This window comes from Tenrec ecaudatus, chromosome 6 (genome assembly GCF_050624435.1).
Source record: "Tenrec ecaudatus isolate mTenEca1 chromosome 6, mTenEca1.hap1, whole genome shotgun sequence".
NCBI lineage: Eukaryota > Metazoa > Chordata > Mammalia > Afrosoricida > Tenrecidae > Tenrec > Tenrec ecaudatus.
This window is the reverse complement of record NC_134535.1, coordinates 83,370,266-83,385,592: the sequence shown is the minus strand read 5'-3', so window position 1 is coordinate 83,385,592 and position 15,327 is coordinate 83,370,266. Positions and strand designations below refer to the sequence as shown.

At 52.0% G+C, this 15,327-nt stretch overlaps 1 protein-coding gene across 4 annotated transcripts in view; it reads left to right on the top strand.

The window, feature by feature from the left end:
- DIP2B (disco interacting protein 2 homolog B) overlaps nt 1-14,932 on the top strand; it is a 226,851-nt gene extending 211,919 nt beyond the window's left edge. For all 4 annotated transcript variants that reach the window (XM_075551696.1, XM_075551694.1, XM_075551692.1 and 1 more), the window contains 7 exons: nt 44-214; nt 1,179-1,240; nt 2,056-2,113; nt 4,700-4,774; nt 5,632-5,809; nt 7,604-7,727; nt 10,752-14,932. In XM_075551696.1, coding sequence (XP_075407811.1) covers nt 44-214; nt 1,179-1,240; nt 2,056-2,113; nt 4,700-4,774; nt 5,632-5,809; nt 7,604-7,727; nt 10,752-11,004 — 921 coding nt within the window. In that variant the 3' untranslated portion in view covers nt 11,005-14,932. The remainder of the gene's footprint in view (nt 1-43; nt 215-1,178; nt 1,241-2,055; nt 2,114-4,699; nt 4,775-5,631; nt 5,810-7,603; nt 7,728-10,751) is intronic.
- Nucleotides 14,933-15,327: the final 395 nt, after the last annotated feature.

Sequence of the window (15,327 nt, the reverse complement as noted above, 5' to 3'; positions counted from 1 at the left end):
GGAGTCCCCCTGACTCCCGCCCATGCCCACGATGTCTTCACAGACCAGAGGCATCAACCTGTCGTGCATCCGGACCTGCGTGGTGGTGGCGGAGGAGCGGCCGCGCGTTGCCCTGCAGCAGTCCTTCTCCAAGCTCTTCAAGGACATCGGTCTGTCCCCGAGGGCCGTCAGCACCACATTCGGATCCAGAGTCAATGTGGCCGTGTGCTTACAGGTGACCGTCTACGACCCCTCGGGCGCACGCCGCAGGGTCCGGGGGCCTGTTCCTCTAACTCCCAGTGCCCCTGTGTAAAGTGGAGGGGGCACTGCCCCCCATCACAGGCTGCCTCTGCAGAACCCCGAGTGACTGAGTGCTGGGCACTGGGCAAGGCCTGGGAGGTGAAGTCTGCTATAAATATTGACCCTCAATGACTAGTCTTAACATCCCAGTCTGAGTCAAGGAGATTCCCAAGTTGGCCTTGAGTTGTTTTTTTTTTTAGCCGCCCCTTGGTTTTCTGTCTCCAGATTTTCTCTCTGTTTTACCAAAGATGCACCAACAAGCCTATAGTCTCTGCTCCAGCCAAATGGCACCTTGGCCATTGAACTCTTGGTGGGTGACTCCCAGGAAAGGACTGGGAGCCTGGTGGCTGATTCCTAGGCGAGCAGAGGGGAGACAACCTAGTCTCCTGTGAACCCGGGCCAGTGACTTTTCCCTACAGCGTCTGACCTTGGCCTCCCACTGTCAGTGTGGACTGACGGCAGTTTTGAAAACTCATGTGATAACATGCTGTTGCCCCCCTCAGCCCACGTGACAAGTGGGAAAGCAGAGGGCCCCCTCTCCAGGACGCAGCCTGGCTGCAAGTCTCTGGGCAGTGGGTGACTGCAGCCCTCCAGGAGAGGGCGCGCTTTCCGAGAGGAGTGTGGGTTTTCCCATCTGCGACCTAGCCTGCGTGATGCCAGTGGGAGCCAGAACTCAGCCTTGTTTTTCCAGGGTGCAGCCTTCCCACTTTTCTATTGCTCAGGCATTTCTCTTGGAAATGTTAGCTTTTTCCTTCTGTCCAGTGATCACCTTACAGAGTTTCCGGCTTTCCCAGGTTGTGCTGTCTGTTTGCTGTCTGCCTTAACTTGAAAATGTGAACTATGGAATTGCAGCTGATTTAATATTCAAGTCAATAGTGTGTTGCTGTATTTCTCTCTAGGGAACCTCTGGGCCTGACCCAACGACTGTGTATGTGGATCTGAAATCACTCAGGCACGACAGGTACAGTAGAGACATGGCGCTCCTCTGGGTCAGGCTTCCTGTGCGTCAAAAGCTCAGAGCCTCAGAAAAGCTTGCATTTCCCTCTCATCTCCTCTGCTGGTGTTTTCTAGAAAGGGGACAGGAAGAGGGAAGGAATTAGCCCTTGTTACCAGAGAAGTTTTACATATGTTAACTCAGCTTTTCGCTGTCTTAGTTAATGGTTTTAGTATCAAGTGCACCGTTCAGTGCCTGCCTGGGAAAAAGCGTTCTGTGCCTGTGGATATAAATGAAGTTAGAATAGATAAACTCTTAACTCTAAGGAGGTTTTTTGTTTTAATGACAAGAAAATGAGACAAACTAGGTTTATGAAACAAAACTTTAGCTGACAAGTTTCCCTCCTCACCAGCTGAGGACAGGGTTGAGGTTTCTGAGACTCTGTCCAGACCCAGCCACCCCTGGGTGACATCCTGGACACATGGAGAGTCTCTGGTGAAGGAGTTCTCCACCTGGAGCGATGTTACCCCTCGGGGACATGTGGCAGTGTTTGGGGCACCTTGGGCTATTATAATGGGAGGTGGTACCTCGGTCTAGTGAGGAGGCCAGCGAAGCTGCTGGACACGGCAGTGCACAGGGCAGCCCCACAGCAGAGTGATCTGGCTCTGATCTCAGCAGGGCTCAGGGTGGGAAACCTTGCTCCAGTGTGATAGGAAAAAACACATTCCACATTTTGGGAAAGTGACATATGGTTGTAGAAGGCATAGTAAATTCTTTTTTTTTTTAATTGCTTTTCATTTTTTGAAAAGGATTGTCTGTAGCAAATATTTGTCCTCCTGCAGGGTTCGTCTTGTGGAACGAGGTGCCCCCCAGAGTCTGCTCCTCTCAGAGTCAGGAAAGGTAATTGTTCTGCTAAATGGGAGGGGCCTCTGTGGAGAAGCAGTCTGAATTACAGAAACCCAGAACCTTATAATGTATGAGCTTGGGGTTTTTCCTGCGTATATAGTAGTAGCCAGAGCAAGATAATCCAACAACTCCAACTTAACTAATTCTCCCAAACCCTTATGGGTACATATACAAGAAGAATTTTAAACTTGAATGGTCTCGCTTTTAATAATTTTTAAAAAAATCTAGCCTCTGTGGTATTCTGACAGACGAGCCAGCAGAATGCAGTAGTGATTGTATTCAAGGTAAGTCAGAAATACATAAAAAGAGCCAATTACATCTTTATAACCATTAAAACAAGAATGAAACCCATTGACCTGGAGTCGATTCCACCTCCTGGTGATCCCATGAGTTTTGGATTAGAACAGCTTTGGAGGATTTCCTCTGCTGAGATCGGTATGGAAGCAAGTGGCCAGATCTTTATTCTGCAGCACTGCTGGGTGGACTTTGAACCACCAACATAGATGAGTAGTCCATCCAGGGACTTTATACCTAATTCTCCTGTCCTCACTGCCATCAAATTGACGCTGACTCAAAACAACCCTATAGGACAGGGTAGAACTGCCCCGTGAGTTTCGGAAACTAACTCTTTACAGAATTAGAAAATCCCTGTCTTTCTCCCGAGGATCACCTGGTAGTTTTGAACTGCTGACCTTGAGGTTAGCAGCCCAAGATGTAGCCACTACCCCACAGGGCTCCTTATTTTCTGATTAGGAACTGTATCACAAAGAGGAAAATATGGCTGACAGATTTTAGTTGAATTGAAAGGGGGTGGTTTAATTGAATTCGGGGTTTGGACAAGGCAGGCCTGTATATAAAATCGTAAGGAGGGAGTGATTGAAGATATTTGAAAGAGGAAATTTTGCTTAGTAGGAATAGGCCTTAGAAGTATTCCAGAGTGATGAGGCATGAACTGCTTAGAGAGAGTGCTAGAACGCCGACACAGGCTGCTGAGCCAGGCAGCAGCATCTCAGGACCCTCCTGGTCAGCCTGAAAGGCGTTCGACCTGACCCCTCCAATGAATGCTACAGCAACTGCCTGGGGAGCTCCCAGTGCTTCCATTCTTTCATGGAAACTAGTGTGCAGTTGGGTTGATTTCACAACCGTCTTTGAAGCCCCCAGTGAAGGCGTCAGTGGAGGAAATCTTCCCTTCCATGCTGGAGACCAGAGTTCAATTCCAGGCCCACACACCTCATGCACAGCCACCATCCTCCTGTCAGTGGAGGCTTGCGTGTTGCTGTGATGCTGGATGGATTTCAGTGGAGCCTCCAGACTAAGACCAGCAAGAAAGGTATGACAGGCATCCATTTCTGAAACCAGCCTGTGGAGCACAATGGCTCAGTCCACAGCTGGTCAGGACCAGGCAGAGTGGTGGCTTAATTTGTCTGTGGGGTCACCAGGAGTCAGAGGCTGGCTGTATCTTAGCAGCGGCAGCCAAGCTTCATGCCAGAGTTCGGGGTTGGGTGTTCTTAGGAGCTTTTGCCGAACGGAGCTCAGCTTGACCCAGGCTAAAGGAGAGATGGGCTCCTCTCCTTCCTGGAAGTTTTAGATGTCTGATCCCAGAGGATCCTTATAGAGCTCCTAAGTTCCTCAGGATAAGCGGGAAGCTTAGGAGGGCATGGTCTTAACAAAGAAACCGTTCTCAGTTAAGCCCCGGGGCCATTCTTACTGCAGAAGGTCTTCCTGCGGAAGGTCCTCCAGCTCAGCAAACTTTTAAGGAGAAAGAACTAATCTTGTCTTTCACAACAATTTAAAAATTGTCCAAGAGCCAGATAGATAGATAGATAGATAGATAGATAGATAGATAGATAGATAGATAGATAGATAGATAGATAGATATAGATAAATAAAATCACCACGATCTGATTGATAGCCTTTGAGAAAGCCCATTGACTCTCCAAAGCCACAGGTGTGTCCCAAAAGAGCCACCACATGTGGCTCAAGAGCCAAGCTGCCAATTGGGGTGGAGTTTCTACAACTGTACCCGCCTCTGCCTTTTCTGTTACAACATTGTTACTGCTTTTGCCACATGAATAAGATCCCTGGTGGCATGCTGGATGGGAGCTGGGCTGCTAACCATGAAGTCAGCAGTTCAAACCCACCAGCTGCTCCGCGGAAGAAAGATGAAGCTTTCTACTCCCATAAAGAGTTTCAGTCGTGGAAACCCACTGGGACAGGGTCCCTACTCGTCCCATAGGGTCTCTCCGAGTCAGAAGCGACCCCTGCTGGCGATGATTGAGCGGGCACAGTGGATAATGAGGTAGAGGGCAGCAGAAGGGGGGTGCATTCCTGCTGTGAGGTTCTGGTCCATAGTCTCCTGCTTCTTCTGGAGGTGGTAACTGACCTCTGGTCTATCAGGGCCTCTCTGGTCTCCCCTGAACTGACAGAGGAGTGCAGGCTGGTCTGCTGGTATCCTGGGCAGCTGGAATGGCCACTGCTCTGGGCCCCCCGCACCTCAACCTCCCCTCCCAAGTAGCTTCGCATTTCCCGAAGGCTCCCGGTGTCCCTGAACCAGCCCCGTCTTTGCCCTCTGGTTTTCAGATTTTACCCGGTGTGAAAGTGGTGATTGTGAATCCTGAGACCAAAGGACCTGTTGGCGACTCCCACCTGGGAGAGGTCTGTATCATTGTCCTTTCCATGTAAGGTTCACATTGTCAACCCCATGGCACTGGGACTGGGTTTCCTCCCCCCACATGAACGTAGTGTTCCTCTTACTCTGGGACTGACATGACAGGGTGGGGGGTTGGGGTGGGTCAAGAGAACACCTGAACCCCCCAAACCAGCACCAGTCTCCATTCTGTCCAGGAACGTTCCTTTAGGTGATGTGGAACATGGACAAGTTGCCCCATTCCTCCCCTGGTCTCAAAGGGCAGAACTGTAAAAGGCCACAAGTATGAAATGTTTCCTAATTCGTGTCTGTGTTAGTGTAAATGTTGTTTACAGTATACTTTATTCTCTCCTAATGCTTCATCCATAGTGTAACAGGAGGGGCTTGTAGATGGAGAAGACTGGTGGCCTGGGCTCTGGCGGGAACCAGCTTCTCAGTATCGAACAAGTCACCTCATCTCACTGGGCCGCCGTTTCTTAGCACCTGCCACGTCAAAGCGAGCTGCCTCCAAGCCTACAGCTGTGGCACTGATCACCGGGGGGGCCTCCTACGTAGCTTCCAGCCATTGTCACTGTCGCCGTTGGCTGTTGCTGTGTCATGGGCAGCTGTGGTTCTGAGCAGGGCCTCAGGGTGGGCGCGGTCTGGCTTCTGCACAGTGGGCAGGTCACTTCACCACCTGCTTTTCCACTTGCCAAATCAGAGTGACAGTAGTGCGGATGCGACTGCCAGCAGACTGGCCATAACCCTGACCCGCCCATCTGCAGAGAACTTTACTGGGGCTCTGGCCCTGCCTCGGTGGCCTTTAGCCCTGTGCCTGGGGTGGTGGGGTGTCCACGTCACAATGCGGCCTGTCCTCTCGCCGTAGATCTGGGTGAACAGCCCCCACACGGCCAGCGGCTATTACACTATCTATGACAGCGAGACTCTCCAGGCCGATCATTTCAACACTCGCCTCAGCTTTGGGGACGCGGCTCAGACCCTCTGGGCCCGGACGGGGTACCTGGGCTTTGTCCGCCGGACCGAGCTCACTGCGGCCACTGGAGGTAGGTCCACAGCAGTTGCTCCCCTGGGCTGTGCTGGCTGGCCACAGTAGATGTCCGTCCCCCACCAGGCTGGCACAGGATGTGCATTTGTCCATTCCCTCCCTCGGTGTTGAATGCTGTTCAAAGCAGCACCTGCCCCATGGGAAGTACCAAGGAGGCGAGCTCTCTAGGAATGTAGGTCAGGTTGGAAACCTCCCCGGAGAGCCCGGACCACCTACCCCCCCAGGGCTGGCTCCAAACCCAGCACCTGGCACTGCTGCTGGCATGCTGCCATTCTGCGTCCTCTGCACACTATCTGCGGAGCGGGAGGGCTTGGTTTTGAGGAGCTGTCTTGCTGTGGTGCTCCCTGCCTCGGGCTGGGGGAGGGGAGTCCCCCACATTATACAGGCCTGCTCTTCTAAGCTACCCAACACTAACCCTGCCATATACATCTGGACCTCCTAGAAGGGCCTGAATGGACAGTAGAGGCCCGGGCCTTAACACTGCTCCCTCTGACCAGTGCTTCCATGGTGGGCAGGCTCATGGTAGAGAAGGGCAGCTGCCCTCAGCACGCATCTGAGTTGGAACCTGCTTGGCCAACAGCTGTGCGACCTTGAGCAGTCCCCTAGCTGGTCCAAGAGCTGACACTTCAGCATCAGGTGCACATGATGGGCCGTCTGAGCTGTCGGAAGCTTGGTTCCTGTGGTTTCTGCCCCTGGTGGTGGTGCTTGGCGCACCTGCTGCAGGCAGCTCTCCAACAACTTCAACTGCTGAGTCTTACCCATTTGCTCTTAGAAACCTACCTTCCCACAAAATACTGCATTCAGTAGACTAGCAAAAACAAGAGTCTCCCTTCAGTGAAATATAGCACCTACAAGGACTGTGTAACCCTGTGAATATGGGGTGCTCTGACCTTTCTAGACAACAGCATGAGACTCCTGCCATTCCCCTGCCAGGTGACAGTCCTGTTAATAACCAGAACCCACTCTCTGCCATTGGGCTAATGCCCACTCACCACCAGCCTGCAGGGCCCGGTACAATAGCCCCTGTGAGTTTCCAAGATAAATACTAACTCTTTGCAGGAGTAGAACATCCCATCTTTGTCCCATAGCCAGAACTTGTCTCCTCTCCATGTTCGGTAATCCTGCTTCTCTGAGCTATGCCTTAAAGACGTATCGACACAGTGGGCACCTCTCCCCGCACCACCCCATTCTCATCTGGCTTGCTCCTCCTTAGCCATGAAAGCTTAGCCATGGCTTCAGCTCTTCCAGAGGTCTTTCGAGAACCCAGGCTCTGGACTCCGTGCACAGTCTCTGCTCCCAGCAGCTCACCCACCCTCCAGGCCCTGGGATATGGGTGTGTGTGTGTGCGTGCGCGCGCTCACCCGTGTCCCACCCCTCTCCCTAATACCCTGGCACGTAGTAGGAATGGGAGCTCATGGCTTTTGAGCACTCACGGTGGGCACCACCACATTACAGCCTGCCACGGGTGAGCTCGTGTCATCCTCACCCAGAAACCGGCGATTCCCTGAGCCTGATTTTGGGAGCAGACAGCCTCATCTTTCCCCCAACAGGGGGGGGGGGGGTTTGAACTGCCCTCCTGGCAGTCAGCAGCCTAGCCTACAGCACCCCCAGGACCCCATTGTAACCCCCGTGGCAGCCATTGATTAATACCCCTCTTCAGACAGGGAAACATGACTTAGTTTGCCCAAAGTTCTGCAGCTGGTGTGGCCGGGGGGACAGGGGAAAGATGAGGGGTCATTGCTGCCCCCCACCCTGTGTGCTGAGGTGTGCCGCCCTCCATGTCCCCTGCTAGAGCGCCACGACGCCTTGTATGTAGTGGGGGCACTGGATGAAACGCTGGAACTGCGAGGCCTGCGGTACCACCCCATTGACATCGAGACCTCCGTGTCACGGGTCCACCGGAGCATCGCTGAATGGTAAAGCCCAGCTCGGGGGAGCGGGGTGGGGTGTGCTGGTCAGTGCCTGTCTCATTGGTCCAGCAGCCATCTCTCCAGAAGGCCCACCTACAGACGCAGAATCCCAAGGGGGAAGGAGGAACTTGGTGGAGCCCGAGTCTTGAGTGTACAGTGGGTGGTGACCAGCCAGGCGTCTTCCCAGAAGCCCCACTGAACCCTGGGGTCACTGAGCCTCTGAGGGGCCACTAGAGAAGAGAGCCCCAGCCCTTCTTTTTGTCTCTCTTTTGTGAGTCGGGCCAGGGTTCATGGAGCAGGGCGACGGTGCATACATGTATTGTTCAACCGATGGCAGTCCCCTCCGTGCAGGATCACTTCCCCCACTTCCGCCCTGTGCTTCTGTTTCTCTCCCACCCCTCTCCTCACCCTGCGGAACTCGGTCCCTGGGGAAGTGCCCTGCTCCAAGGTGCATAAACCTCCCCAGTTTCGCTGTTTCCCTCACAGGCCTTCCTGTTGTCTGGCTGAAAATTGAGTTGTGGGGGTGAGTTTGAGTGCAGACCTGTTGGGGGCCAAGGTCCATTGTCTCGGGGGTAGCGACCATCTTGATCTGACAGGTACACCTCGTCTCTGAGTTTGGGGACAGAGCCCTTGTTGACGGTCGGTTGTCAGATAGCTGCTGTGGAATCACTGTGTACTTTCCGCAGGTTTGTTTGGGATGAGTACCAGGCTTTTCTTCTGAGCCATCAATGGGGGGGGTCAAGGGTCAAGCCTGTTAGCCTGTGTGCTCCACTCAGGGATGCCGTTTTCAGGGTCTGACACATGGCAGGCACCAAACAGACCACTTGCCTCCCGAATCGTCCCATGCTTACTGCCACCGAGTCAGTGCTGACACAGAGTGACCCTGTGTGACAGCATAGACCAGCCCCTGGGGGGTTCTGAGACAGTAACTCTTGACGGGAGCACAAGGTCTCCTTCCCTCTCCCAAGGAGTGGCAGTTAGCAGCACAGCACAGAACCCACCGCACCACCAGGGCGCCTGGGAAGTCAGTGTAGTTTGATGGGAAGAGCCCCAGCCTTGCTCTCTGAGTAGACGGCTTTCCTGACCCGTGAGACAGTCAGTCTCTCTGCTGCTTTCCGGCTGTCTGGAAAACCCGCTGCAATTGTGCTCCGCAAACTCCTGAAAGGGAATGTTAGCTCACCCAGCCCCCCTCTGACTTCATGACCATCTCAAATGCACCGCCATCGAGTCGGTGCCGACTCACAGTGACTTACAGGACAGTGGTTCTCAACCTGTGGGTCACGACCCCTTTGGGGGTCAGCCAGCTCAATTCATAACAGTAGCAAAATGACAGGTAGTCACAACAAAAATAATGTTATGGTTGGGGGTCACCACACATAAAAAACTGTATTAAAGGGTCGTGGCATCAGGAAGGTTGAGAACCACTGCTATAGGACAGGGTAGAACCGCCCCTGTGGGTTTCTGAGACTAACTCTCTATGGGAGTAGAAAGCCCCATCTTTCTCCCATCTGACTGCATAGTGATTTAAAATTCCTCTCTCTCATTTTTACCGACCATTCTCATTTCATTGTCTTAATGATAGACAATTCATCCAGTTTATTTTCAACAAATAGGAATGTTGCTGTGCCCTTTCTCGGTTTTGTTATTTTTCCAGTTTTTTTAATAGGTAGATCTAAAATATAATGAATTGGCAGAATTAAATGGTTACATTTGGAGATGAAGAAGGGCAGTCCCATAATCTGATGCTCAGAGAATGTGAGAATAGGAATAAGCCAGAATCAACCCCACACTCCCTGACGTGGGGTCGATCTGAGTCATTGCACACTGTCGGGCAGAGAAACGCTCCCCTCTGCCCTGGAGAAGGAGCAGAGAGCCTAGTCTTACTCTTTGTCAGCCTTTCACATGCATACGGGATGATTAAAAAAGGCCTGGGTCAGGCACACTCATTCTTCAACGGGATATCTTTTCAAGTTTGTTTCCTAACTCTGTTGTGGGCAAAGGGCTGAAGGTTGGCAGAGCAGAGCGTCAGTTTCACAGGCAACGACTCACATGTGCTTCGGTCCCTCAGTGTACCCTTCCTTGCCCACCCCTCCCCTCCTCCTTCTGGGCCCTGTTTCCATTTCTCCCCCTTTTCTCTTGAGCCCTCCGTGCTTTGTTCGTTCTAAAGAAACACTGGCCTCTCGGGCCTTCCAGGAGCTGCTTTGTCTGAGCTGTTCACCCCCAGAAGCCCCAAGTGCCCGGGAGCTCAGTGCCACAGTCACCCTCCCATCATGCCATGCAGGGCAATGCAACCAAACACTGTGTGCTTTTCTCCAATAATTGGAGCTCTTTTTTTAAGAAGTGGTGGTCTAACGGCCCCTCCTCCTAACCCTGCAGCCCCTCACACTCCCTGCGTTGGTGGCAGGTGGTACACTCATGTGCGGCCCAGAGAGCCCAGAGGAGTCAAGGTGGACCCTGCCCCCTCCCCCACCAGGACTTGAGTCTAAGGGTATTATCTCAGTCAAAGTGCTTGTGTTGCAAATAACAGAAACTTCAAATCTAATGCAAGCAGTGAGCGACTGAGTGGAGAGACTTCCTGGCTCGCTCAGAGCACCCAGACAGACAGACAAACTAGAGCCTGGGAAAGGTTGGAAGAGACAGACAGGGAGATCTTAGGAACCACTGCCCTTGCTTGCTTACTAGAGCTACACGATCTCTCCTCTCCGCTGTGCTCTGGGCAGCCTCTCTTCCTGGCCCTGAAGAGCCGTTCTCCACACGCCTGGCCGCTCTAGAATAGTCAGACTCATGTGTCGTCCCCAGTTCTAGTCAGCAGCCAACAGCTCTCTACCCAAACTCCTAAGAACTCTTGAACGTGCCAGCTTGGGTCTTTGGTCTCCTCTGCTGTGACCAGAGGGGCTGGGTCACCCACTGTAGACCTTGCTGCTGGCCTTCCGGTTGGGACCCAGGGCAGGGAGCCACATCCCAGACGTGCGGTTGCTCTCCGCAGGGCAGCTGCTCGTTGTTTAACCGAGTGTGCCGTTGACATTACAGCGCTGTGTTCACATGGACCAACTTGCTCGTGGTGGTCGTGGAACTGTGCGGCTCTGAGCAGGAAGCCCTGGACCTGGTTCCTCTGGTGACCAACGTAGTCCTGGAAGAGCATTACCTCATCGTGGGCGTGGTGGTGGTGGTGGACCCCGGCGTTATCCCGATCAACTCCAGAGGAGAGAAGCAGAGGATGCACCTACGGGACAGCTTTCTGGCGGACCAGCTCGACCCCATCTACGTGGCTTATAACATGTAGCCGGCCTCTGGGGGGTACGGGGAGGTGGGGGGTGAGGGGTGGCAGGGGCCAGCTCCAAAAAGCCACGAGGACCGCAGACCCGTGACCGGGCGCACGGGTGTTGGAAGGATGTGAAACATGTTGAGGTAGCCGCTTCGTTTGTTCCCTTCATCTCGTCCTGTGGGGCCCTGCCCGCTGTCGCCCAGCTGTAGGGCAGAGCAGGTCTCTGGTGGCAAATGAGGAGGAAAAGGAAGACCCTCCCCAGCTTGTTGTACGTGAGCTTTGACGTAACAGGAGCAGCACGTCACTAGAGCAAATTACATGCATGTGGCATTGTTCCCGTCTGTTGTACAATACCTGTCCTTTTATCTATCGCTGTTTTAGACTTTTGCAAGGGGGGTTATTGACGTCCCACGAAGGGGCGCTCTGCGTCTCACCGCTGCCCCGCTCCTGTACTGTATTTTTGCCATTTTACTGTAGTTAGGCACTCTGCAGGTCTTGTGCACACAGAACTACTCACCTCCCTGTCCGTTGACCCCAGAGCAAAGCCCATAACCCATTGACCCTGAGGATGACGGCAGGAGGCAGCTGTGGTCTGACCAGTATTCTAACTGTAAATAGTGCTCCTCCTGCAGCTGCAGGGTAGGAGCCTCGGCAGGGTGATTCAAACCAGCCGGAGCAGAAGCATCTCGGCTTGGGGAGCACGTCTCGGTTCTCTGTTGGAGCTTCTGGATGCTGTAACCAGCAGGGGCAGGCTGTCTGCAGGGTCTCCCGCACATTGCTCGCTGTCTCACGCCCTTGGGCTGCCTTTGTTTGTTTTTAAAAGCGGGCAGCCCCCAGATTCAGCTGAAGTGTTCAGAATTCAGCCTGTTCCTATCCGAGCTGAAACATGTCAGTCTAAACATTAAAAATGTTTAGGAGCAGCTAAGGCCCCATAGCTCCACCTCTGTCCTAAGGAACCATACTTTAACTTGCCGTTGCCCCAGTTTTGAAACTGTCTTCCCAGCCCCGAGGGACTGCTGAAGAATTTAGGATTCTCCCTTTTCCCACGACCCTCGTAAACCCCATCTGCAGTTGAGATGTGTGGCTTCTCTTTGCTACAAGCGGAAGCTGCCCTCTGTTCTTCCAGTTCCTGAGGGCGGGATTTTTTTTTTTTTTCAAAATAAGGGAAGAATGATGGCCGGGAAGGCAGTGGGGAGGCCGTCAGGCCGCCTCACTGTGAAACTCTACCCTGACCAGTTCTGTTGCCAAGGTAAGCCAGGCTCGGCTGAAACGGGGAAGGCGGATGGCTGCAAGGAACTCCTGAAATGACTGTGGTGCCCAGGCCGAATGGACTGAGCGTGGGGCCTAGTGTGACCCCCGCTCAGCTTCCTTCCTTTGGTCTGAAACTTCACGTGTTTGAATAGAGTTGAATTTTATTATTTTTTTCTTACAGAAATATTTTTTAAAACTTGAAAAGAAAAAAAAACTCAGAAGTAAACAGAGTGCACCTGTTAAATCGGAATGGGCCTCTTCGACCCATTCTGGTCTACTGTGTAAATATTTATTTAGACTATTTTAATAATACATATTATTTACCCCGCTGTAACATCATGTAAACTAAATATGTTTTTAAACGATTTTTAAGACTTGTAATTACCCTGGAAATCAGGTTTCTAATGCAAAACCCAGTCCCTTCCCTAGGGCAGCCCAGGAGGGGGGAACAGAATGGGGGGTGGCTACCTTAACCCTACCCCATGACTCTCAACCCCTCTTCGGCTCCCGTTTTCATAACCCTGTGCTCCTCCCATCTCATTGCCCACAGAGGAGGGGCCCAAGGCATTCTTCAGTTCCCCAAGTCTTTTTCAGCATCTTGGGGAGTTTGTTTACGCATGGTAAGGCAGGAGGGAGGTTTGCAGCTGCCCAGGGAAAGCAAGCTTCTCTCAGAGCCAGTGGGGAAGCCAGTGACCAGCAGTGCAGCGACAGTGGTTGCTGCAGAGAGAACCAAGCCTGCTGATTGGGAGAGTGATTTTCTTGAAATCACTTTTCATGGTTTTCTAGACAAAGCAGTGGATCCTGGGGGGCCGTGAAGTTGTTCCATTACCATAACCTGTGATTTAAGGAATAAACGCAGACAGTCTCTCCCACAATAACCGTCCGGCTTGCCTTGATCATTCTGACACACAGGCATGAGGGTGCCCACATTGCTGGACAGGCAGGCGAGGTGAGCCACGGCTAATCCCGTCTTACCAAGAGGAACCAGTGACCTTGATTTTCATCGATTGTCCTTAACCCAGTCTATCACAAATGCGCTCATTCAGCATGAAGCCTTTTTTCTCTCAAATCACCAAGGGTTTTACATGGTTTCCTTCCATGCAAGGCTTCAAAATTCGGGGCATATTTTACTCTTTACAGCCCTTCTCCATGGGGGTGGCTAGTTGCCAGCAGCCAGGTGTGGCCCATGCAGATCTACACTCATTCCTTCAAATAAGATGCTCCATTCTTCACAGCGTGTGGCTGGGGACTGTTCATGTCGTGTTGTAGTTCCCTCCACCTCTGATTTTTTTCTCCGCTTCCTGCCTGTGGCTGCTTCATCATCTTTTTCACATTCACACACACACACACACACACACACACACACACCAGGCCACCCCCCCATACACACACACACACCACCACCCCCCCACTCCCAGGCCAGGGTGAGACTGGGAGAGGTGCTCTGCCCTTGGATTTGAGCAGCAACTCTGGTGGAGTCTCCTTTGAGGGGGCAGGCCAAGTGCAGATTGAATGCCTGGTCTGTGGCGGCTGAGAACAGACTCAGGTGAGAACTGCCCCTAGCTGGCACAGTGTGCTCGCCATATTCAGTAAATAACAGCTGACTTCTGGTGCTGGCCGGGAAGGCCATTGTTAACAAAGCCCAGGATGGCCGAACCCTGGGGACACATTCTTCCTGGATTCTTGGACCTCTAGAAAAGAACATGAATAGGAATCCCTTTGCTCAGGGAAATCAATTGGTCTGGAAGTTTCTCCAAGCCTCCATTGCTCCATAGAAGTAGCAGGGCGGGATTGCCACCTAGGAGGTGGGGGAGGCCCTGGGAGGTCATGGAGCTAGGAAAGTTCAATTGGGTGCCCCCGTGGGACCAGCCAGCTGGTTGGCATCAGCCCGTCCACAGGCGAGCTGCTTACTGCCTGTCCCATAAAGGGTCCGGTTCTCCCCAGCACCGAGTCTTTTCCTTAGTTCAACACTGAGTTGCCTCAGACTGTTTTAGGGACCATCGCTCACTTCCTCTGTCCGACAGAGTCCCTGCGAGTTTCAGTGGCCTTGGGAGCCATGGGTTTGGGTCTTCCTGTCCAGTGGTCCTATGTGTATGTCTCCATACATTCATTCCTGGCAACAGCTTGCTTAATGCTTTTGTTAAATCCACAAAGGGCCAGAGACCTTAGGTATTTCGTGTCAAAGTCACTGCCCCAGGCATGGTGCTCAATATTTTGGCCAAATAAACTATTTTCCTTGAAAATCCAGGAATCTTTTCAGAGTCAAGCAATGAGGAGTTAACCACCTCACCCTCAAGACTCCCACAGGACCTATGCCTAAGTGTTTTTGCTGTTGCTTTGCTGTGAGCGCCAGAAGCTGCAGGACTCCAAAGACACAGTCAGCCTTTTCTCTGTCATTCACACAACATCTCTGGTTTAGGTAGAGGAGATGGGTCATATTATGCATTCAGAGGAAGATATTGTAAAGATATAACAATAATTTTTTAGTCCTAAATGCTGTTTGTTTACTCTCTGTCAAGATATTTACCAGTGTCAAATTCAAACTATAGTACTGTGTAATTATGTATAAAGTTTTTTTATTTATTTGAAATTAGACTAGATATACATTTTTAAATTTAACATCTGGCTGGACAGTGTTCTATTAACTCATTGAATGTGTTTCCTTTGTCTTGTGTTAATAAATATTGATGCCTGATTGTGTGCAATCCTTCACCCATTGGGAGGGGGTTAGGAAATAGGATCTGTAGAGTTTCCACATGGCAGGGTGGGGGATAGCTGGACTGGGCCAGGGAACGGGAGCACCAAGGTCAAACGTCATCACTGAAAATGGAAATGCCAGAGCGCCTGGGAGAGTTCGGAAAATAAGTCTTTAGTGAGGACTTCTCGAAGTCATAATGAGAGTGTCTTTTTTCCTGATCTACAAGGCATGTGGCAGCTTGGAACTGTGGATCACAAGCTGACATGAACTTGAATGTTTCCTGATTTGTAACTGGGCTGGACTTCAGCTTTTCCTTTAAGTGGTACTTCTTTCTTGTTCTTCCACTTCCTGGCTTCCATAGTTGATTGGAGTCCATTGTACATGTTTGCAGA